Genomic DNA, 25524 nt, shown 5'->3' with positions numbered 1-25524 from the left:
ATTTGCAAACAGTAAAACATTGGTAAATTAAAATTAAAATTAAAATATTATGCAAACAAAACAATGATCCCAAACACATTACAAGACAGCATCCACTAAAGATTTCAGGCTCGTATAATCAATTCAAGGAGAGTTAGTAAAAGGTCTTCTAACCTGAACATTTTTAGCAGTAATGTTCACTCATCAAAAATAGGAAATGAGAGAGAACATACTTTAAAACACCAAAAAAAGAATCATTGGGTCTAACAAATCTGCTCCTTTTTGATTAAGCCCGATGTCAGCTTTCCGAAAAATTCTCTACCCTCCTTTTCTCCCCAGAAGTATTCCAGCTTCTCCAACCCATTTATGATGCTGTTTCAATGGTTTCACTGAAATTAATTCCATACTTTAATTACACTTTTTCTGAAATTGTTCTCTGATTACTCATTTCCTGACCACTTATGGTATAACAACTTATGTTTATATAGTGCATTTAATGTAGTAACACATCCCAAGGTGTGACACAGAAGTATCAGCCAAATAAATCTGGCACATGGTAAGCTGTTTAGACAGATGAACAAAATACCTTCCTCTTTCTGACTAAACTTAAGATATGACATAAAGGGGGTGGGGGGTATGGTGGGGGCTTGGGACTGAAGGCGCAGGCAGCAATGGTGGGGCATAGTGATGGATGGACAAGCCAAAAGGGTTGGAAGAGGAATGCGGAGTTCTTGGATGTTGTTGATTTGGGTATAGGAGGCTAGCAAAATAGAGGGCAGAATTTTAACCTTGGCATGCGGGCTGACAGGGGTAGGTGGGAAGCCACCTGCCGCCCGCGATTGGCAGCGCCCCGCGATTTTACGTGGGTGGGCCAATTAAGGCCCACCCAACGTGAGACACCGCCTTTGAATGAGCATGAAGGGGAGGGCTGTGGCTTAATGTCCGCCAGATCCAATGGCGACCTGGCAGCTGATTCAAATGCGGCCTCAGCAGCCCCTGGAAGGCTGCCACCGAAGGATGTGGGAATCATGGATGTGCATGGATGCCACAGTGGCCGGACGTGGCAGGCGGGAGGGCAGTCGGCCCTGCATTTTTTAGACAAGTGCCTCATGGCCCTCCTGGAGGAGATGGCAACCAGGAGAGAAACGCTTGTCTCCAGGGACGGGAGGAGGAGGCCCCTCCCACCTCACCAAAAAGGCCCGGGAGGTGGTGACATTCAGGGTCAGCACCCCACCGCCCCCCCCACCCCCGTGGACCTCAGAGTTGTTATAGTGTGAGTGGCAAATGTCCATGAGGCAGGATCTGGCCAAGGCGGGTGAGCCCTGGCTGCTTAGGCTGAGTGCCTTGCGGCTCCAGGATCACAAATGTGCTGAGCCCTGCGAGGTTTTCCTCAGGTGGGATTGGCCAGGCTGCAATGGCACTGCAGGTAGAGGGTGGACTAATCAATGCTCCTCTGTCCTTTCTGGAGAAAACATCCCATAACCATGCAGAGAGGTCTTGGACTGGCAGATGACCCCCACACCTCCTCATCCTTAGTAGATACGAGCACGAGGCCCTGGAGGTGGAGAGGCGCCATGCACCTCGGTCAAGCAGCCATGGTGAGGTTGGGGTGCCACAGCAATGTTAAGAGTACAGTGCATTGAGGTGAAAATGTGGTTTTTTGCAACTATTGCAGTGTAGTCTGTATATTGATGTGAGCCTCGAACCTGGTATGCCCATTGATAATGGAAAGACGAGGGCACCATAATGCAGATCTCCGTCGCATGAGGATGCCAGGCATGCACAATGACAGTCTAATGACTTAAGCTAATGACATGTCCTTCTCCCTTTTAGGCTCACCAGCAGCCCCTTGTTGTGAGGAGCTTGAGGCTCCACCCGTGATCCCTGAGGACCAGCATGCTGAGCACGCACCAGCGTCAGACCCTCTCTGTGAAGCAGGCACTGGCGCAGATACCAGCACCTCTGTGGGCATAAGATCGGCGTATAGTATCTCGGTGCACATTGGTGAGGGCACTTCACACTCACTTGAGGTGCAGGCTCTCGCTTGAGAGTGCCCAGGGTGCTGGCAGTCGGAGGACTGCTGGGCACCAGGACAATGCTCAGTCGATGGCTGATGATGGGCCTCTGGAGTCATCTCGGAAGCAGCAGATGCTGATGAGCAGCAGGGTACGTGGGAGGATCTGGCAGAGATACATGAGGAAATGCGTGCCATGGTCTCCGTGATGAAGGAGTCCCTGCGGAGCATAAGCACTGCGTTGACCCTCATGGCCGAGCGAAATGCCTCTTCCATGGAGAGAACAGCGACTCTCATGGAGAGGCTCCTCCAGGAGCTGAATCAGTCAGGGGTCCCTGGGGTTGCACTCGGAACTGCAAGCCCTCACATCAGCAATGACCTTAGCTGGTTAGTGTCAGTGTGGGAGATGAATTGGGCACCCAGTATCCCAGCTAAGTGCCCGTCCATCAACGGTGAACAGGGAACTCCTGAGCGACCTGACACTGGCGCACAAGCTGCCTGTCGTCTCTGCAGGCTCCTTTCAGGGCACTCTGGAGGGCTCCTCCGCCCCTCTGCCATTAAACTTCAAAATTATTCCAGCTACCTCTCCAGCATGTTGGTCAGAATTTTACAGCACATTCAATCCAACTGACCTGTCTTGTTTTTTTTTTCTCTAACTCTATTCATGGAATGTGGCATTTGTTGCCCATCCCTAATTGCCCTAGGCCCACATCTGAGCCATCTGTGGATGCTGTAGGGGCTGGGGAGATGCCAGCCACGGCACTGGACGTCCCTTCCAAGTGGGCCAGCACAGGCTCCATTGGCCAGAGGACACCCACCAAGGTCATTAAGGCCAACAAGACAGCAGAATGAGCAGGCTGTCTCCAATGCTGTTGCCAATGAGGGGGGAGCACCTAGACGGAGCACTCGCAAATGAAAATTTAAAGCACCTTAAGCACAACACGCCCTGATCCCCGGTGATATGTTTCCCCCACTTTTGTTTTTTTTTATTTAAAAATGGTGTCATGTAAAATACTGGTGAATGTTAATTTCTGCTATGTTTGTCACTCAGAAGTAAATGAGATTTTTTTTTTGCAACTGGCCTCTGGATGCTTCATTTGCTCTGTAGGTGCAAAGTAAGCCATGATGTTATGATGGACGCGTGACTCCTTAAACTTTATTGCAAAGGCACATCATGTGTGTTGTTGAGCAAAGAAACGGTCCTGTTGGGGATCAAATACGGAGCCTGCAGCCCTGGCATGTGGCAGTGGTTCTTATTTGGTAGGCCAGCTGAAACAGCGTTGGATCAAAGCTTCCCAGGTGTCCCTGCCTCCCTGGAGGTTACCCAGCTCAACGTTCTCCTGAGTGTGCTCGTCCTTGGACTCACTACTGGTCTCATCATCTGTTGCCTGTGAAGCTGCGTCAAGATCCTCTTCCTCCAATGCGTCTCCTCTTTCCAGTGCCAGATTGTGGAGAGCGCAGCATGCAACCACTATCAATGACACATGATCTGGGGGGTACTACAGTGCACCCCCTGAACGGTGTAAGCATCGGAAGCACATCTTGAGAAGACCTATGGTTCTCTCTACTATCGCCCTTGTGGAGCAATGGCTCCTGTTGTACTGCTGCTCGGCCTCTGTTCTTTGGTGGCGGAGAGGCATCATGAGCCACCTTCTGAGCGGATAGCCCTTGTCACCCAGCAGCCATCCATCCAGCCGGGCTGGAGCACTGAAGAGCCTCAGCACCTGGGAGTGTCTCAGGGTGTAGGTGTCATGGGAGCTGCTAGGGTACCTTGCACAAACTTGCAGAATCTGTATCTTGTGGTCACACATTATCTGTATGTTCATGGAGTAGAATCCCTTCCTATTGACGAAGGCTCCCAGCTCACCCACTGGCACCTCAATGGCCACATGTGTGCAGTCTATAGCACCCTGGATGCGGGGGAACCTAGCAATTGCTGCAACGCCTCTGGCTCGCTCTGTCTGGTTGGCCTCGTCAGTGCGGTAATGAATGAAAGTCAATGCACACCTGAACAGAGAGTCCGTCACGAGTTTGACACAACTGTGGACAGCTGTTTGGGACACTCCACAAAGATCACCCACCGACCCCTGCAAAGAGCCAGAGGCATAGAAGTTTAGGGCTACCGTGACCTTCAGAGCCACTGGCATGGTGTGTCCACCCACTCAGCCAGAGCTGATCTCAGGGCCGATCCTCTGACAGATGGAGGTCACTGTCTCCCTTGAGAGACATACTGAGGTAGCTGCATCGCCGCCTGTAAGCCTACCAGGTTAGTGACATCCTCTGCGGCCCCTTTCACCTTGGCCTTCCTGTTGACCCTGCGGCCCTTGTGCCTGCACCTCTCCTCCCATAGGTCGCTCCCCTGGAAGCTGAATAGGGACACCTGGCCTCCTCCCCCTTCTGCCCTTTCTTCCTCCTCAGAGGAAGTGCCTCCAGCAGAGACCACAATCCCCAATATCGGGGTAAGGAAAGGCTGTCTGATACCTGGAAGGCCCCACATGGTGTGAATCCTCCAGGGGCCTGGAATACAACACTGAGTTCTGAACTGAAGCCTCTAAATTCTCTGAAGCAGAATGAAGCTGTCTTGTTCATAGAAGCAAGCAGCAGTAAGCGATATCCAAAACTACTCACTATTTGCTTTGTGAAGCCCAGTAACCCCTCTTATTCCACTCATGGATGAGGTTTTGCAAACTGTGACCTGCCTGCCTGCCCATTTTGCCCATGCGATGGCCTGAAAATCGCACGGGCTACGTAAACGAGTCAATTGGTCTCTCAAGGGCCTTAATTGACCACTTAATTAATTGTGGGTGCGCCTCAGTCTTCATCGCGCACCCGCCTAGCGAAATATCGCGAGTGCTCGTTGACGTCGGGATGCTCATCCGACCTCAACGCGCTTTATTTCACGCACGAGCGTGTCAGCCGTGCGCCCGCATGCCAAAGGCAAAATTCTACCCAGAGAGGGACTTAGCCATAAAGGAATTTGAACACAAGGATGAGAATTTTAAATTTGTAGCACGGCTTGATCAGGAGCCAACAAAGGTCAGTGAGAACAGAAGCAATTGCTTCCTATATCCTAATGTACCCATTTTGGGTGAGCTGAAATACATGGAGGGTGTAAAAAGAGAGATCAGTCAGGAGGCATTGGAATAGTCAAGTCCTGGAAGCGACAAAATCAGCAGCAGATGGGCTGAGGTAGAGGCAAAGGTGATAATACAGAGATGAAAGTAGGCAGTCTTGGTTTTAGAATGCTTCGCAGAAATCCTAATCATGAACCTCTCAAAACCTTATTGTCATGACAGTTTCATAAGCTCTTGACTCTTCTGTTTGAAGAACCTCTGGATAATAATAAAATATGTCCTCCAGATTGGGCAGATAGTCAGTGAGGGAGGGAATAAAGAGATGGGCAGGTTAGTCACTCTTTGGGGGAGCATGCTTCCTCTTACCAACACAAATTCTCATGAATATAACAAATTGGATATCATGTTGAGTAAAGTATATCCATTGCTTGCAGTAACATTATCCAGTAGAACAAAGTGCTCATTCAAGAAAAGGTTGAAAGACATCAACAGTGTTTATTTCTCAAATCAATCAATTTAAAAAAAAACTCCGAGTGTGGATGAACCATGAAAGAAAACATTTGGCAACAAAATTCAGGAACGCTTACCATTGGCAGTCACTCCTTAGGGAACTTACCCTTCACACAAACGATGAGATTCAAGTAGCCCTAGATATTGGACCTCATATCACTGCACTATCGACAGCGCTGTGAAAGGGAGACCCAGGATTTTGATCCAACGACAGTGAAGGACCAGAGATATATATCCTAGCCAGGATGGTGTATGATATTCCAAATTCACCACCCCAAATACAATAGCTCTCAACCTTAACCACTAGTATTTCACCTTAGCACTCATAGCTCAAAATGTTTTCTCTAGACATAATGCAAGTTTTGAAACACATTTCAAGTGGACATAGTGCCAGAATTTCACATCTATATGCTTTATTAAAACATCAGCAATAACTACTGGGAGAAAATGCAAAAACTTCCACTGGACCTGCCTTTGCCCAAGTTCTGACCTGTTGGGCGGAGGTCCTGCCCTGAAACGATTTGGAGGAGAAGGGAAGTCCATCTTAGGGGGTGGTATCTCTGGTTCTTTCTCAGGGTTTCCAGTTCTACCCTGCTGTACCTGAAAAAAAATAACATTTTAATACCAGTGCATAATTTTAAGTATGATCTCCACCACATACAGCAAGCAAGTTGCAGTAAATGGAGCAAGACTATACAAAGGGACATACACAGTATTAATGAGAAGTCAAAAGTTAGGCAGTTGGAAGTTTATTGTGGGATGTGTGAGGTCAATGTTGAATCTGAGAAAGACAAATCAGAATATTTTAAGAGTGAGAAACCAATCAGCTCTGGAGGAGCATAGGAATTTAGGTATCCATATACACAAATCATTGAAAGCTTTCAACACAAGCACAAAGTAAATTTAAAAAGCTAATCAAATATTGGCCTCCAACGCTAAAGAGGATTAACATACAAGATAAAGTGGGGAATTGATGTTTCAGTTGTACAAATTCTTTGTCAAAGCCCAAATGGATAATTACATTCAATTCTGGCACTGAACGTGAGGAAAGTTATGTTGATCTTGGAGGGATACAGTGCAGATAGGATAGCTAAAAATCATTTCCTATGATGTGGAGTCCAGAACTTGCAAAGTAGTTGCAAGACTAAGCCATTAAGTCCCTTGAGCCTGCTCTGCCATTCCATAAGGTCGAAATTGATCTGCCTCAACTATATCTTCCTGTGCTATTCCCATATCCCTTGATTCCCTAAGTATCCAAAAATTTATTGATTACAGTCTTGAATATACTCAACAACTGAGCACCCACAACTCAAGAATTCTGAAGGTTCACAACCCTTTGAGTGAGAACAGGATCTCTTCATCTCAGTTCTAAATGGTTGACCCCTTAAGTCTGAAATGATAACCTCTAGTTGCAGACTCCTCATTCAAGGAAACGTCCTCCCAACATCTACCCCGGCAAGTCCCTTAAAAAATGTATACCTTTCAATGAGATCATCCAGCGTTCTTCTAAACAATATTGAATGTTGGTCTAGTCTACTCAAACCCTCCTCAAAAGGACAATCCCCTCATCCCAGGAATCAGCCTAATGAACGTTCATTGCACTCTATCCTTGGTAAGACCAAACTTGTATACAGTACTCCAAGCATGGTCTCACCATGGGCCTATAACAATTGCAGTAAGATTTCTTTATTCTTATACTCAAAAATTTTGTAATAAAGGCTAATATAACGCTTGCTTTTTAATTACTTGCTGTACCTCCATGTTAACTTACCATGACTTGTGTACAAGACGACTCGGATTCCTCCGAATACCAACATTCCCCTGTCTTTCACCTCTTAAAAAATATTCTGCTTTTCTATTTTTCCTACCAAAGTGGATAACTTCACATTTTTCCACATTACAATCTGTATGCCACATTCTTGCCCACTTGCTTAACCTGACTAAATCCTTTTGCAGTCCAAGTCCTTCTCATAGCTTACTTTTCTACCTAAGTTTGTATCTTAGCAAGCCTGGGTACATTGCACTCAGTTCCCTCATCTAAATATTTATTGCTAAGACTCTAAATAGATGAGGTTCAAGCATTTTAACTGTTTGGATTAGCAAGGATCAATCAGCCAAACTGAAAAACCCTTATTTTCTACTGCTTCTTGTCTGTTAACCTATCCTCAATCCATGCTAATATATTACTCCCAACCCCAAGAAACCTAATTTTGTGTAATAACCTCATTTTCGTCACCTTATTGACTTCTTTCTGAAAAAACAAATAAATCCACCAGCTTCCCCTGGCCCACCTTAGTTACATCCTCAAAAAACTAGCTGGTTTGTCAAACATGATTTCCCCTTCATAAAACTGTGTTGACATAATAGTGACCATATTCTAACAAGGAAGGATAACCTTAAAATTAGAACCAAGCCATTTAAGATCAAAATCAGAAAGTATTTTTCCACAAAAATGATAGTGGAAATCTGGAAGCAAAATACTGTGGATGCTGGGAAAACATTCAGCAGGCCTGGCAATATATGTGGAGAGAAACAGAGTTAACGTCTCCAGTCGTAATGAAAGGTCACATGCTGAACTGGAAAAATGCTAAGTTTTTCCAACATTTCCTATTATAGTAGACATTTGAGACTCCTACCTTCAAAAAAAAAACTGTGGATGCTGGGTCAATTAAAACTTAAAAGACTGACATGGATAGAATTTTTTGTTAGGTAAGGGCATCAAGAATGTAAAAACACAGGTAATTAGTGTTGAGTACAAATCAGCTGTGATCTGTTTGAATGGTAGAACAGATTCGAGGGGTTGAATCATCTACTTTTGTTCCTGTGTCATTCTCAGTGAACAGAAAAGTTTTTAGATCTTCCTATTCCTCCTGCTCCTCCTTCATTTCATTGGCAGTAAAATTGAAACTTAGCACTTTCTTACTAAGACTTTATAATAGTATTTCCTGTCTGACAATAGGCTTGGAATGAAAGGGGTGGGGAAGAGTATGATAGGAATTCTTTGAATGTGTGGTGATCTCCGTTTTAATAATTCGTTACGACCGGAGACATTAACTCTGTTTCTCTCCACATATATTGCCAGACCTGCTGAGTGTTTTCCCAGCATCCACAGTATTTTGCTTCCAGATTTCCACCATCATTTTTGTGGAAAAATACTTCCTGATTTTGATCTTAAATGGCTTGGTTCTAATTTTAAGGTTATCCTTCCTTGTTAGAATATGGTCAATATTATGTCAACACAGATTTATGAAGGGGAAATCAGCTAGTTTCTTGAGGACGTAACTAAGATGCGCACTGATAATTCACGTGTTAGAATTGTAATCTGTAATCTCAATGAATACTAACTGTAATTCTGTTTGTAGTTGAGGCAAGGGGGAGGGGCTCAAGACCCATTCTCAGTCGCTTCTGTTTCTCACAGTAGGCCTTCCAAGTCTCCTCATTGAACCCATAATTGAAGTAATCAGAAAGATCAGCACCTTAAATGGAGGGGAAAACAACTGCATAAGCAAACAACACTATAATTACAAAAATTACTTAACTCCAACTATTTTTCTCTCATATGCACAGGTTTTGAGCTACATGAACATAAAACAGTCATTATATTAAGAATTTAACTCAGCAATTTTCTACAACGAAGATAAATTTGAGACATTACCAATAACATGATGACCTGGATGACAAAAACGCTAAAATAGCTCTTTAATTAATGCACAAAGTTAAATATTCAATTGCTAAGAGGATCACGTGGTAAGAGAAAATAGTATACCTGGTTTCCTCCAAGGTTTATCTTCAAAAGAATCCAAATCTATTTCTAACGTTGGGATTCCATTGATGTCCCCAGGGGCATCAAGGTCAACCCCCTTTCCAGCTTTTGTCCCTGGAAATAAAAAGTTAAAGATTGATAGTAAGTAACAATATATTACCACTGTAGAATGCTAAATACATTTCAAAAGTGAGATAAAGTTTCTTCATCTGACACCTCATTCTAAGTCAGTTGCAGTTCTCATTCAATGTACTGGATGCAAAGACAACTCAAATATAAAATAATTCATTCAAAAAGTAACTATTTTACCAAGATAGGGTGCCCCTTGTCCTCACTTTTCACCCCACTAGCCTCCACATTCAAAGGATCATCCTCCATCATTCCCACCAACTCCAGCATGATACCACCACCAAACACAACTTCCCCTCACCTCCCTTGTCAGCATTTAACTGGGGCTGTTCCCTCCAGGACACCCTGGTCCAGCCCTCTATCACCCCCAAAACCTCATTTCCTTCCCATTGGCACCTCCCCGTGCAATCACAGGAGATTGGACATCTAACCCTTCACCTCCTCCCTCCTTGCTGTCCAAGGCCCCAAACACTCCTTCCAGGTGAAGAAGCGATTCACTTGCACTTCTTTCAATTTAGTCTACTGCATGTGCTGCTCACAATGCTGTCTCCTCTACATTGGGTGACCGCTTTGCAGAACACCTTCGCCCAGTTCAGAAGCATGATCCCGACCTTCCTGTTGCTTGCCATTTCAATTCACCATCTTGCTCTGACAGACTCAAAATGTTAACACTGTTTCTCTCTCCACAGATGCTGCGAGACCAGCTGAGCTTTCCCAGCATTTCATGTTTTTTAAAATAATTATTTTACTTTCTCACTATTCACCAAGAGATTTTGATGTTATTGATGCTCAAATAGCTTAAAATGTTGCTAAAAGAAATATCTGATAGCTTTAACCTCTGTAATTATCGTAGGTTTAAAAAAAAACATGCTCCAAGGCATTACTTTGCTCTTTTATGAAAAAGGTGAGCACGCTAACAATGATAGAAGCAGTGTGTGATAAGTGGCTTGAGTGAGGATAGTTACACAAGGCTGTAAGATGTTTACTATGGTATGACAGATTCGACCACAGTAGTAACAGAGTATTGGGTAGCTGTTCACCTCATACCAAAGACTATTACCTGATCTGTATGGTTCAAAAAAACTCTTCAGGTTAATGCAGTATTTACAATGATATCCAATCACTAAGCAAAAGAGCATGAATTTGAATAATGCACAAAATTAATCTTGTATCCTAACTGGCAAGCCACTTTACTCCCCAAAGAGCAAATCACAACAATTGACAAAGGTGGTAGTGAGGGTTCCTTACTATGTGTAGAACTGAATGGCAACTGTGAACCAGGGAATGGAAAATATATGATTAAAATAAACTTCCAGCACGTTGAAGATTTTCTATTCCTAAAACCTTAGATGGAATGCTTTTGTTGAAGATATTCTTTAATATACTGACAATCTCATTGGTTTTGTCTTTGTGGTTATTATGACCTCAACATCCCAAAAAAATTGTAATTATGCTAAAGGGGCTATGTAAACTGCAAATTGATGTTTTTTTATAAATGCCATACTGCAATGTTAACAAAATCAATAAAGGAAATTCTGTTGCATCAAGATATACAGGTTTAACAGCTAAAGTAAATCAGTTTAAATATAAAATTACCAGAGTTCAGATGTGGAGCATAGTGTTGATTTCTCAATAAGCAACCACAGTTCTGAAAAATGGCCAAGTGAGGCTATGTACTTATACACTCAGTGATACAGGATAGAAAGAATAATGATCTTTGCCAAGCCACTCTCAAGCAATGCTTAGGAGCCAGTTTATGCAGTTACTCATTATCTTGGCTGCAACTAGCAAGTAGCTCAGGGAGAAAATAACAGGTAAAATTTCTTACCCGATCCATAAAGTCTTCCTGACGACTTGATATTGAGATTTACAGGTGTCACTCCATAGCTATTGGACAGAAAATATAATTCAATTAAGACAAAAAGTCTCAATTTCACAGGACCAACAGATTACGTAAGTAATGATCACATGCTCATTTAATATTCTTCACTTGAATTTTGTCAAAGCAAACATTTAGCTTCACATTTCACATCACATTTGATATTCATATAAACGGGCATTAAAAATTCTTGTTTATGCTTTTCAATATAAAGTTTGCACCGAAAGTTATACACATAGGACCACAATTATTTGCAGCCTTCCAGAGCTTCTTTCCAAGTAAACACCAGCTGGGATAGCCTTGCTGCATATCAATAAGTGCTTATTTATAGAATGGGTCATTTTGTGTTAGAACTTTGCTTTACCAAATGAAGTGAAAGGATTTTGTCAATCCCTTCTGAATATGAGGCTAAATGACAAATCTGGCTGAAAAAGTTGCCATCAGTTTTAAAATCTGAAGTTGAAAGATGGCATAAAAACACCATTTGACCATTACTTTGGTCATCAATGTAACTACAAATTCTAATTTAGATTTGAGGTTGGGAGCGAGGCTATCAATGCATTTGCAGTGCCAGCTACGTTAACAATTCCTCTGATACTGAAGCAGCCCATGCCAGCCCACAACAGGACTTGGATAACATCTCTGTGTGCTGACAAGTAGTATATAACTATCACACAGGCAATGACATCATGAATGACAGTAAACTAAGCCAACTGCCCATGACATTCACCATTGCAAAGTTCACTACCCACACCTGGGGGTCCACTTAAGCTTGACTGGACTAGTTATAACACCATGGCAACTGGAATATTTCCTGACCCATCAAAACCTATCCTTCATCTCCAAGGTTAGAAACACAGAAAATAGGAGGAGTACATCATTTGGCCCTTCGAGCCTGCTCCGCCATTCAATCTGATCATGGCTGATCCTCTACCTTAACGCCATACTCCTGCTCTCTTCCCATACCCCTTGACGTCTTTAGACTCCCGAAATCTATTTCCTTCTTAAATATATTCAGTGGCTGGGCCTCCACTGCCATCTATGGTAGAATTCCACAGGTCCACCACCGAGTGAAGGTGTTTCTCCACATCTCAGTCCCCCCCAGTAACCTGAGACTGTGACCCCTTGTTTTAGACACACACCCCCATACATGAGACTGTAGCCCCATGTTCTAGACACCCAAGCCAAAGGAAATATCATCTGAGCACCCAGTGTTGTCCAATCCTGTTAGAATTTTAGACGTTTTAATGAAATCTCCTCTCATTCTTCTAAATTCCAGTGAATACAGGCCTACTCGGCCCAATCTCTCCTCACGCAACAATCCTGCCATCCCAGGAATCAGTCTGAACCTTTGGTGCACTGCCTCTAAGGAAAGTATATCCTTTCTTAGGTAAGGAGGCCAAAACTGCATGCAGTACTCCAGGTGTGGTCTCACCAAGGCCCTGTACAGCTGCAATAAGATATCCCTGCTCCTGTATGCAAATTGGGAGGCGATGGCATAGTGGTATTGTTGCTGGATTAGTAATCCAGATACCCAGGGTAATGCTCTGGGGACCCAGGTTCGAATCCTGCCATAGCAGATGGTGGAGACTGAATTCAATAAAATTCTGGAATTACTATGATGACCATGGGACCATTTTTGATCATCCATCTAGTTCACTATTGCCTTTACGGGAAGGAAACCTGTCCGGCCTTTACCTTACCCGGCCTACACGTGACTCCAGATGATGTCCTGCCCCACTGGCAGGACAGACCCAGCAGAGGTAGCGGCACAGTGGTATACAGTTGGGAGGGAGTTGTCCTGAGAGTCCTCAACATCGACTCCGGACCCCATGATGTCTCATGGCATCAGGTCAAACAAGGGGAAGGAAACCTCCTACTGATTACCACTTACCGCGCTCCCATAACTGATGAATCAGTGCTCCACCATGTTGAGCACAACTTGGAGGAAGCACTGAGGGTGGGAAGGACGCAGAATGTGCTCTGGATCAGGGACTTCAACGTCCCTCACCAAGAGTGGCTTGGTAGCACCACTACTGACCGAGCTGGCTGAGTCCTAAATGACATAGCTGCTAGACTGGGTCTATGGCAGGTGGTGAGGGAACCAACAAGAGGGAAAAACATACCTGACCTCAACCTCACCAACCTGCCTGATGCAGATGCATCTGTCCATGACAGTATCGGTAGGAGTGACCACCGCATAGTCATTGTGGTAACGAATTCCTAAATTCACATTGAGGATTCCCTCCATCGTGTTCTGTGGCACTACCACCGTGCTAAAAGGGATAGATTTCAAACAGATCTAGCAACTCAAGACTGGGCATCCATGAGGTGCCATGGACCATCAGCAACAGCAGTACTCAAACCCATAATCTCTAACTTCTTGGCTTGGCATATCCCCCTCTATACCAATACCATCAAGCCAGGGGATCAACCCTGGTTCAACGAAGAGTGCAGGAGGGCATGCCAGGAGCAGCACCAGGCATACCTAAAAATAAGGTGTCAGCCTGCTGAAACCATAACACAGGACTATTTGCATGCCAAATAGCACACGCAGCAAGTGATATTCCGGCTAAGTGATCCCACAACTAACAGATCTGCGGTCCTGCCACATCCAACCGTGAATGGAGGTGGATAATTAAATAACTCACGAGAGGAGGAGACTCCACAAATATCCCAATCCTCAATGATGGAGGAGCCCAGCACATCAGTGCAAAAGATAAGGTTGAAGCATTTGCTACAATCTTCAGCCAGAAGTGCCGAGTGGATGATCGATCTCAGCCTCCTCTGGAGGTCCCCAGCATCACAGATGCCAGTCTTCAGCCAATCCGATTCACTCCACGTGATATCAAGAAACGGTTGAAAGCACTGGATACTGCAAAGGCTATGGGCCCTGACAATATTCTGGCAATAGTACTGAAGACTTGTGCTCCAGAGCGTGCCGCGCCCCTAGCCAAACTGTTCCAGTACAGCTAGAACACTGACATCTATGCTATGTGGAAAATTGCCCAGGTATTTCTTGGACACAAAAAGCAGGACAAATCCAACCCAGCCAATTACCGCCCCATCAGTCTACTCTCGATCATCAATAAAGTAATGGAAGGGATCATAAATAGTGCTATCAAGCAGCACATGCTTAGCAACAACCTGCTCCCAGTTTGGTTTCTGCCAGGGCCACTAAGCTCCTGACCTCATTACAGTCTTGATTCAAAAATGGACAAAAGAGCTGAAATCTAGAGGTGAGGTGAGAGTGACTGCCCTTGACATCAAGGCAGCATTTGACCGAGTGTGGCATCAAGGAGCCCTAGCAAAACTGGAGTCAATGGGAATCAGGGGGAAAACTCTCCACCAGATGGAGTCATACCTAGCACAAAGGAAAATGGTTGTGGTTGTCAGAGGTCAGTCATCTCAGCTCCAGGACTTCAATGCAGGAGTTCCACAGGGTAGTGTCCTCGGCTCAACCATCTTCAGCTGCTTCATCAATGACCTTCCTCCCATGATTAGGTCAGAAGTGGGGATGTTCGCTGATGATTGCACAATATTCAGCAACATTTGTGACTCCTCAGATACTGAAGCAGTCCATGTCCAAATGCAGCAAAATCTGGACAATATCCAGGCTTGGGCTGACAAGTGGCAAGTAACATATGCGCCACACAAGTGTCAGGCAATGACCATCTCCAACAAAAGAGAATCCAACCATCGCTCCTTGAAGTTCATAAAAGCAAAAAAACTGCGGATGCTGGAAATCCAAAACAAAAACAAAAACAGAAACAGAAATACCTGGAAAAACTCAGCAGGTCTGGCAGCATCGGCAGAGGAGAGCACAGTTGACCTTTCGAGTCCTTATGACCCTTCAACAGTTCTGTTGACTGCAGCAGTTCTGTTGAAGGATCATGAGGACTCGAAACATCAACTGTGCTCTCCTCCACCAATGCTGCCAGACCTGCTGAGTTTTTCCAGCCCCTTGATGTTCAATGGCCTTGCTATCACTGAATCCCCCACTATCAACATCCTGGGGGTTACCACTGACCAGAAACTGAACTGGACTAGCCATATAAATACTGTGGCTCCAAGAGCAGGTCAGAGGCTCGGAATCGTGCAACAAGTAACTCACTTCCTCACTCCCTAAAGCATGTCCACCATCTACAAGGCACAAGTCAAGTGTGTGATGGAATACTCCTCACTTGCCTGGATGAGTGCAGCTCCCAAAACATTCAAGAAGCTTGACACCATCAAGGACAAAGCAGCCCACTTGATTGTCACCGCATCCACAAACATTCACTCCCTCCACCACCGATGCACAGTAGCAGCAGTGTACCCCATCTACAAGCTACACTGCAGGAATTCACCAAGGCTCCTTCGATAGCACCTTCCAGACCCATGACCACTACCATCTAAAAGGGCAAGGACAGCAGATAGATGGGAACACCACTGCCCGGAAGTTCCCCTCCAGGTCACTCACCACCCTGACTTGGAAATATATCGCTGTTCTTTTATTGTCGCTGGGTCCTCTGTTTACAGGGTTCTCTGTAACACGAGGGTACTCTGGGTGTACCTACACCACATGGACTGCAGCAGTTCAAGAAGACAGCTCACCACCTTCTCAAGGGCAACTAGGGATGACAATAAATCTGGCCCAGCCAGTGAAGCCCACATCACTTGAATGAATAAAAATGAAGGCCAAAATGACATTTGACTTATTAACTGCTTCTGCATCTCCATGCTGCCTTTCAGTCATTGGTGTACAAGGACACCCTGGTCCCTTTGTGCATCAATATTTCCCAATCTATCACCATTTAAATAATACTCTGCCATTCTGTTCTTCCATACTTATCCATGTTATATTGCATCTGTCATGTATTTGCCCACTCACTCAATTGTCTAAACTGCCTTGAAGGCTCTTAACATCCTCCTCATCGCTCACCTTCCCACCAAGTTTCATGTCATCAGCAAACTTGGAAGTATTACATTTGATTCCCTCATCCCCCTGCAGTATCACACTAGTCACCGCCTGCCTCTCTGAAAAAGACCTGTTTATTCCTATTCTGTTTCCTGTCTGCTAACCAATTCTGAAACTATACTGATATATTACCCCCAATCCCATGTACTTTAATTTTCCACACTAACCTCTTATGTGGGACATTATCAAAAGCTTTCTGAAAATCCACTGGTTCTCCCTTATCTATCCTGCTAGTTGCGTCCTCAAAAAACTCCAGTAGTTTGTCAAATATGATATCCCTTTCATAAATCCATGTTGACTTTATCTAATCCCAATGATATTTTCCAAGTGTCCTGTTATCATATCCTTTATAACAGATTCTTGCATTTGCTCTACCACTGATGTTAGGCTAACTGGTCTGTAATTCACTGTTTTCCTTTTTTAAACAATGGGGTTACATTTGCCACCCTTCAATCTGCCAGGACTGTTCCAGGGTCCACAAAATTTTGGAAGATGACAACCAACACATCCACCATTTCCATGGCCACCTCCTTTAGTATCCTGGGATGTAGATCATCATGTCCTGGGGGATTATTGGTTTTCAGTCCCATTAATTTCTCCACCACTATTATTTTAGTAATGCTAATTTCTTTCAATTCCTCTTTCTCACTAGACCCTTGGTTCCCTAGCATTTCTGGGAAGTTATCTGTGTCTTCCTTCATGAAGACAGAACTAAAGTAGTTGTTTAATTGCTCTGCCATTTCATTGTTCTCTATTATAAGTTCTCCCGTTTCAGACTGCAAGAGACCTACATTTGTCTTCACTAATCTTTTTCTATGCTTATAGAAGCTTTTACAGTCCGCTTTTATGTTCCTTGCAAGTTTAATCTCATACATTTTTCCCTTCAATCAATCTCTTGCTCCTCCTTTGCTAAATTCTAAACTGCTCCCAATCCTCAGCTTACTACTTTTTCTAGCAACTTTATATGACTCCTCTTTGGATCTAATACTATTCTTAATTTCTTTTGTTAACCATGGTTCAGCCACTTTTCCTGTTGTGTTTTTGTACCAGAAAGGAATGTATAACTGTTGCAATGCATACATCTGTTCCTTAAATATTAGCCATTGCCTGTCCACCGCCATGCCTTTTAACGAAGTTCCCTAAACTATCTTAGCCAACTCATGCCTCATACCTTCATAGTTTCCTTTGTTTAGATTTAGGGCCTTAGTTTCAGATCGGATTACTTCACTTTCCATCCTAATGAAGGATTCTATCATGTTATGGACACTGTTCCCTAAAAGACCCCTCATAAAATGATTATTAATTAACCGCTTTTCAGTGCACAATAGCAAATCTAGGATAGCCTGTTCCCCAGTCGGTTCTTCAGCATACTGGTCTAAAAAGACATTTCGTACACACCCCAGGAATTCATCCGCCATCATATTATTGCTAATTTAGTTTGCCCAGTCTATATGCAGATTAAAGCCACCCACGATTACTGTAGCACCCTTGTAAAATGCATTTCTAATTTCCTGTTGAATGCCTTCTTCTACCTTATCACTACTGTTTGCAGGCCTATGGACTACTCCCACTAATGTTTTCTGCGTCTTGTTATTTCTTAGCTCCACCCAGGCTAATTCTACATCTAGATTTTCTGAGTCAATATCATCTCTCACCGATTTCATCCTTAACTAACAATGCTATGCTGCCTCTTTTTCCTTTTTGCCTGTCTGTCCTAAATATCGAGTACCCTTGGATATTCAGTTCCCAGCCTTGGTCACCCTGCAGCCATGTCTCTGTAATCGCAATCATATCATGCCCATTTACATCTATTTGCACTGTTAATTCGCCTCGTTTATTGCGAATGCTCTATGCCTTTAGACTGGTCTTTTTAACATTTTTACATATATTTTTTGTACTATGGCCCTATTTGCTGCTATCCTTTGTTTCCTCTGCCTTCCAGTTTTCTGTCTTTCATTCCTCTTTGTTTCCCTCTCTTGTGTCTCCCCATTTAGGTTCCCATCCCTATTGGATTTCCAGCATCCGCAGTTTTTTTGTTTTTATCTCTGTGTTTAATTGACTGCCACTGCTCTTCAAGAAATGGCTACTTCCTTGAAGAAGTTCTGTTCTTTTCTGCGACAAGATTTCCGTTCCTCTCTTTTGCCTTGCTCACCTTCCTTGCTTTCCATTTCCCTCCTGGTGTTTGACAAGGTGTTTACTAAAACCCGCTTTCACAGCCATATCTCCTTTCTCAGTGACTGTCTCCATCTCCGACTTACCCCACGTGGATTTCAACTGAAATTCCACCCCTCATGTTTCGAACCCACCCAGGATTACAGGTATCTCCGGGACATAAAATGTTTCTCGGACTGCTGTTCCCGTCACATTCTGAAATCCACACTCAGTGCCATGCGCCGCCATATGAACACACTCGACCTCTCCCTCCAGCAGCACCGCCGTACCCTTTTTCAAAGCTGCGCGTGCCCCCAGTTTCATTTTATCCTTCGGCTCATCCGACGCCTCAACAAGAAACTTTTTCTCTTTCTCTCAAGTGCTAAGGAACGCAAGCTCCAACAACTCATCGACACCAACACCCATCTAGGACCCTCCACCCCTGCCTGTCCCTCCATCCCCACCCCATCTTCCAATCCCAACCCCAGCCGTGTATTCACCATACCCCCTGACCTTCCCCTCTTCGATGCTGAACGTTCAGTGCTCAGCAAAGGACTTAGTTTCATACCCTTACGCCCTCACCTCAATGAATTTCGGGCTCGGCATGATGCTGAACTCTTCTTCCGCCGTCTCCGTCTCCAGGCTCACTTCTTTGGGCAGGAGTCCTCTCCCAGTTCAATGGATCCTTTTACCCATCTCCAATATTCTCCCTCCACCTGGACCCCTCCCTCTGGATTCTTACCTTCTCTTGATCTTTTCGTTGAGAACTGTCGGCGCGACATTAGTCATCTCAATTTCTCTGCTCCTCTCACCCCTCTCACCTGTCTCTCTCTGAACTTACTGCACTCCATTCTCTCAGGTCCAACCCTGACATTGTCATCAAACCCGCTGACAAGGGTGGTGCTGTTGTTGTCTGGCGCACTGACCTCTACCTCGCGGAGGCTGAGCGTCAACTCGCAGACATTTCCTCCTACCTCTCCCTGGACCATGACCCCACCACTGAACATCAAGCCATTGTTTCCAGAACTGTCACTGACCTCATCTCCTCTGGGGATCTCCCTCCCACAGCTTCCAACCTGATAGTCGCCCAACCTCGGACGGCCCGCTTCTAACTCCTACCCAAAATCCACAAACAGAACTGCCCTGGTAGACCGATCGTCTCAGCTTGTTCCTGCCCCACAGAACTCATTTCTCGTTATCTTGACTCCCTTCTCTCTCCCCTTGTCCAGTCCCTTCCCACCTACATCCGTGATTCCTCTGACACCTTACGTCACATCAACAATTTCCAGTTCCCTGGCCCCAACCGCTTCCTCTTCACCATGGACGTCCAATCCCTCTACACCTCCATCCCCCACCAGGATGGTCTGAGGGCCCTTAGCTTCTTCCTCGAACAGAGGCCCGAACAATCCCCATCCACCACTACTCTCCTCCGTCTGGCTGAACTTGTTCTCACGCTGAACAATTTCTCCTTCAACTCCTCTCACTTCCTCCAAATAAAAGGTGTGGCTATGGGTACCTGCATGGGCCCCAGCTATGCCTGTCTCTTTATGGGGTATGTGGAACATTCCTTGTTCCAGTCCTACTCCGGCCCCCTTCCACAACTCTTTCTCCGGTACATCGATGATTACTTCGGTGCCGCTTCATGCTCTCGTCGGGACTTGGAAAAATTTATTAATTTTGCTTCCAATCTCCACCCCTCCATCATTTTCACGTGGTCCATCTCTGACACTTCCCTTCCCTTCCTTGACCTCTCTGTCTCAATCTCTGGTGATAGACTGTCCACCAATATCCATTACAAACCCACCGACTCCCACAGCTTTCTCGAGTACAGCTCCTCACACCCCGCTTCCTGTAAGGACTCCATCCCATTCTCTCAGTTCCTTCGCCTCCGTCGCATCTGTTCCGATGATGCTCCGTTCAAAAACAGTTCCTCTGACATGTCTTCCTTCTTCCTTAACCGAGGTTTTCCACCCACGGTCGTTGACAGGGCCCTCAACTGTGTCCGGCCCATCTCCCGCGCATCCGCCCTCACGCCTTCTCCTCCCTCCCAGAAACATGATAGGGTCCCCCTTGTCCTCACTTATCACCCCACCAGCCTCCGCATTCAAAGGATCATCCTCCACCATTCCCGCCAACTCCAGCATGATGCCACCACCAAACACATCTTCCCTTCACCCCCCCCATCGGCATTCCGTAGGGATCGCTCCCTCCGGGACACCCTGGTCCACTCCTCCATCACCCCCTACTCCTCAACCCCCTCCTATGGCACCACCCCATGCCCACGCAAAAGATGTAACACCTGCCCCTTCACTTCCTCTCTCCTCACCGTCCAAGGACCCAAACACTCCTTTCAAGTGAAGCAGCATTTCACTTGCATTTCCCCCAACTTAGTCTACTGCAGTCGTTGCTCCCAATGTGGTCTCCTCTACATCGGAGAGACCAAACGTAAACTGGGCGACCGCTTTGCAGAACACCTGCGGTCTGTCCGCAAGAATGACCCAAACCTCCCTGTCGCTTGCCATTTTAACACTCCACCCTGCTCTCTTGCCCACATGTCTGTCCTTGGCTTGCTGCATTGTTCCAGTGAAGCCCAACGCAAACTGGAGGAACAACACCTCATCTTCCGACTAGGCACTTTACAGCCTTCCGGACTGAATATTGAATTCAACAACTTTAGGTCGTGAGCTTCCTCCCCCATCCCCACCCCCTTTCTGTTTCCCCCTTCATTTTTTTTCCAATAAATTATATAGATTTTCCTTTTCCCACCTATTTCCATTATTTTTAAAATTTTTTTAAAATCTTTTATGCTCTCCCCACCCCCACTAGAGCTCTACCTTGAGTGCCCTACCATCCATTCTTAATTAGCACATTCGTTTAGATAATATCACCAACTTTAACTTTAACACCTATGTGTTCTTTTGTTCTATTGTTGTTGACATCTTTTGATGATCTGCTTCTATCACTGCTTGTTTGTCCCTACAACCACACCCCCACTCCACTTCTCTCTCTCTCTCTCTCTCTCTCCGCCCCCCACACACACACCTTAAACCAGCTTATATTTCAACTCTTTCTTGGACTCGAACTCAAGTTCTGTCGAAGGGTCATGAGGACTCGAAACGTCAACTCTTTTCTTCTCCGCCGATGCTACCAGACCTGTTGAGTTTTTCCAGGTAATTCTGTTTTTGTTTTTGTTCTGGATTTCCAGCATCCGCAGTTTTTTTGTTTTTATCCCATCCCTATGCCTGTCTAGTTTAAACTCTCCTCACAGTACTCGCAAATACCCCTGTAAGGATATTGGGCCCAGTCCTGCTGTGATGCAACCCATCCAGCTTGTACATGTCCCATCGTCCCCAGAATCGGTCCCAATGCCTCAGGAATCCAAATCCCTCCCTCCTACACCATCTTTCCAACCACGCATTCATCTGGTCTATTCTCTTATTCCTGATCTCACTATCACGTGGCACTGGGTGTAATCTTGAGATTGCTAATTTGAGGTCCTGTTTTCTAAATTTATTTCCTAGCTCACTATATTCTGTTTCAGAACCTCAACCCTCTTTTTACCTACGTTGTTGGTACCGATATAGACCACGACCTCTGGCTGTTCACCCTCCCTCAAAAGAACGTCCTACAGCCAGTGACATCCTTGATCCTGGCACCAGGGAGGCAATATACCATCCTGGTGTCACGTCAGTGGCCGCAGAAACATCTATTTGTTCCCCTTACGATAGAATCCTCTATCACTATTGCTCTCCCAATCCTTTTATTCTCCCCGCCTGTGAAGCTGAGCCACTCGTGGTGCCACAGGCTTGGCTCTTGCTGCATTCCCCTGAGAAACCATCGCCCCCAGCAGTATCCAAAACAGAAAATCTGTTAGAGAGGGAGACGGACGCATGGAACTCCTGCACTAACTGCCTAGTGCTTTTACTCTGTCTGGCGGTCACCCATTCCCTTTCTGCCTGTGCACTCTTTAGCTGCAGTGTGATCACCTCACTGTATGTGCTATCCACTTTCAAGCCAAGATTGTGATCAAACAGTCACCACTCATCTGAATGGACATAGACATTCATCATCATCCAGGAGGGAAGTTTTCTGTGACAGGTGCCCTGGCAATGGACTAAATATCCACCCCCGATGCATTGTGTTAAAGTACGCACTGCAGCAGCTCATCAAAGTTACTTAGACAGTTCCTCTCGCCGTGACATCTGCCACAGAAAAGGATAAGAGGAATGTTATGGGAACACCATCATCTCAACCATCAATTCCATGTTATACATCCTTCTGACTTGGAAAACAGAGTGCTGTTATTTCATCATTGTGACGTTATCCTAGAATTTCCAACCAAGCCCCATTGTGGAGCACCGTCACAAGGAGAGTAGCAGTTCAAGGGGAAAGGCCATCACCACCGTCTTCTCAAGGCAACTGCTGATCAGCAAGAAACAAGGCCTTACCAATGTCACCCGCATCCTAAGATAATTTATACCAGCGACCAGAACATTTAAGTCAAAAACTCTGAAGTGTAAGTGTGTGTGAGAAATATCCCTGTTTTATATGCAAATTTTTAGAAGCTGCACTTGCAGTTCCTGCTCAGAATAATGCAATTGTAAACAGAACCAATCCTGGCACGTTCACGCAATGTAAACCAGAGCTGTATTACTCACCTCAAGGAACACCGACAGTGAAACATTCACATACATACAGGAAGGAACATAGGGACTTACGTGTACTGTGGTGCTCCAGTTTTAATATCACCAATGGTTACTTGAACATCGTCATCATCATCATCACTATCGCTATCGCTTTCATCCTCCCCTTCGGCTGCAGGATTCTAAACATTGAGAAAACAATTGCTTTTAAAATTAAACTGAATGTCAAACATAGCCTTTTCAAACCTTCAACATTCTCCTCCCCTATTGCAAACATACACTGGAAGTAGAAAAACATATATGTCATCAAAATATCCAAAGCACAAAGCTCTATTTTCTTGTGCTGTTTTTAATTTCAAAATATCAGTCATTTAATGTTAACAGGGCAACTGCAGCAATTGTCTTCTGGTATAATACTGAAGAAAGCAAATAGGAGTAAGAGCTTCCTAAACTGACATTAACTAGTTATGCATTCAACTGAACAATGAAGATTTTTACACTACACAGAATTTATATACGAACTTACGAATTCGGAGCAGGAGTAGACCACTCAGCCCCTCGAGCCGGCTCTGCCATTCAATAAGATCATGGCTGATCTGAATGTAACCTCAACCCCACATTCCTGCCTACTTCCGATAACTTTTCACCCCCTTGTTAATCAAGAATCTATCTAGCTCTGCTTTAAGAATATTCAGAGACTCTGCTTCCACCGCCTTTTGAGGCAGAGAGTTTCAAAGACTCATTATCCTCCAAGAGAAAAAAATTCTCAAGGTCTGTCTTAAACGAGTGACTCTTATTTTTAAACAGTGACCCCTAGTTCAAGATTCTCCCACAAGAGGAAGCATCCTCTCCACATCCACCCTGTAAGGCCCCTCAGGTTCTTAAAGGTTTCGATCAAGTCACCTCTTACTCTTCTGAATTGCAGTGGATACAAATCTAACCTGTCCAGCCTTTCCTCATAAGACAACCCACCCATTCCTGGCATTAGTCTGTTAAACCTTCTCTGAACTGCTTCTAATGTATGTACATCTTTCCTTAAATAAGGAGACCAGTACTGTATACAATACTCCGGATGTGATCTCACCAATGCCCTGTACAACTAAAGCATAAACTCCCTACTTTTGTAATCAATTCCCCTCACAATAAGTGACAACATTGTTAGCTTTCCTAATTACTTGCTGTATCTATATATTAGCCTTTTGTGATTCATGCACTAGGACTCCCAGATCCCTCTGAATCTCAACTCTGCAATCTCTCACCATATAGATAATATGCTTCTCTTTTATTCTTCCTGCCAAAATGAACAATTTCACATTTCCCCACATTATACTCCATTTGCCAGGTCTTTGCCCACTCACTTAACCTATCTATGTCCCTTTGTAGCCTCCTTATATCCTCTTGACAATTTACTTTCCTACCTATCTTTGTGTTGTCAGCAAATTTTGCAACCGTTCCTTCGGTCCATTCATCCAAGTCATTTATATAAATTGTAAAAAGTTGAGGCCCCAGCACTGATCCCTGTGGCACACTACTCATCACATCCTGCGAACTAGAGAAAGGCCCAATTATGTCAACTCTCTGCTTCCTGTTAGCTAGCCAATCTTCTATCCATGTCAATATGTTACCCTCTATACTTTTATTTTCTGCAATAAACTTTGATGCGGCACTTAATCAGATGCCTTCTGGAAATTTCCTAACAGACTTTTGTAAATACAATAAATAACAAAGTATATACCCAATCAGGGTATTTCAAGGGCTATTAATAATTGTTTACCCAAATAAAAATAATTTATTTGATAAACTAGGTGAAACAAACATAATGCAGTACTATAAGCAAACTTAAGTCTAAGCCAGTTTTTTTAAAAATAAAAAGCAAAAAAAAATCATAACCTATTTTAGATTTTAGTCTGAAAATCCAATCCTAGCATCTGGCAGTATAATATTGTCTTTCATCCTTAAGAGTCTTGGACTAAATTCAGCCAAAATTAATGGAATCAATGTTGCCTCCCACTGCAGCCTTAGAAATTCTACATTATAGAAGGTGAAAGAGTCAAACATCATAAACTGCACCCAATTTGCCAAACTATCTTGTAGAGACTATGAAAATAGCTGGTTTGCAAATAGAAGAATTCACACAACTTTCACTTATAAAATGACTTTAAGTAGTAAACATCACAAGATGCTTCACAAGAGTGTTATCAAACAAAATCTGATATCTAGACATACAAGGAGATATTATGACAGGTGATCAAAGGTTTGGTCAAAGAGGTAACTTTCAAAGAACCTCAAAGAAAAGAAAGAAGTAGAGAAGTGGAGAGGTAAATGGAAGGAATTCCAAAGTTCAGGGCTTAGGCAGCTGAGGGCATGCTGTCCACAGTGGAGGAATTTAAATCAAATAAGTGCAAAAGGCCAGAAATAGAGA

General features: G+C 44.4%; 1 protein-coding gene across 5 annotated transcripts in view; it reads right to left on the bottom strand.

The window, feature by feature from the left end:
* The window catches only part of fip1l1a (FIP1 like 1a (S. cerevisiae)), a 107469-nt gene that overhangs the window by 60022 nt on the left and 21923 nt on the right, over positions 1 to 25524 (bottom strand). For 3 of the 5 annotated variants that reach the window (XM_041200666.1, XM_041200647.1, XM_041200656.1), the window contains exons 4-8: positions 23178 to 23284; positions 11298 to 11356; positions 9344 to 9454; positions 8923 to 9053; positions 6050 to 6177 (exon numbers count right to left, since the gene is read on the bottom strand). In XM_041200666.1, coding sequence (XP_041056600.1) covers positions 6050 to 6177; positions 8923 to 9053; positions 9344 to 9454; positions 11298 to 11356; positions 23178 to 23284 — 536 coding nt within the window. The remainder of the gene's footprint in view (positions 1 to 6049; positions 6178 to 8922; positions 9054 to 9343; positions 9455 to 11297; positions 11357 to 23177; positions 23285 to 25524) is intronic. The other 2 variants (XM_041200676.1, XM_041200685.1) reach the window with 1 other exon arrangement.

Source organism: Carcharodon carcharias, chromosome 1 (assembly GCF_017639515.1).
Source record: "Carcharodon carcharias isolate sCarCar2 chromosome 1, sCarCar2.pri, whole genome shotgun sequence".
In the NCBI taxonomy this organism is placed as follows: domain Eukaryota; kingdom Metazoa; phylum Chordata; class Chondrichthyes; order Lamniformes; family Lamnidae; genus Carcharodon; species Carcharodon carcharias.
Note: the sequence above shows the minus strand (reverse complement) of the source record. Positions and strands in the feature narration are given on the sequence as shown.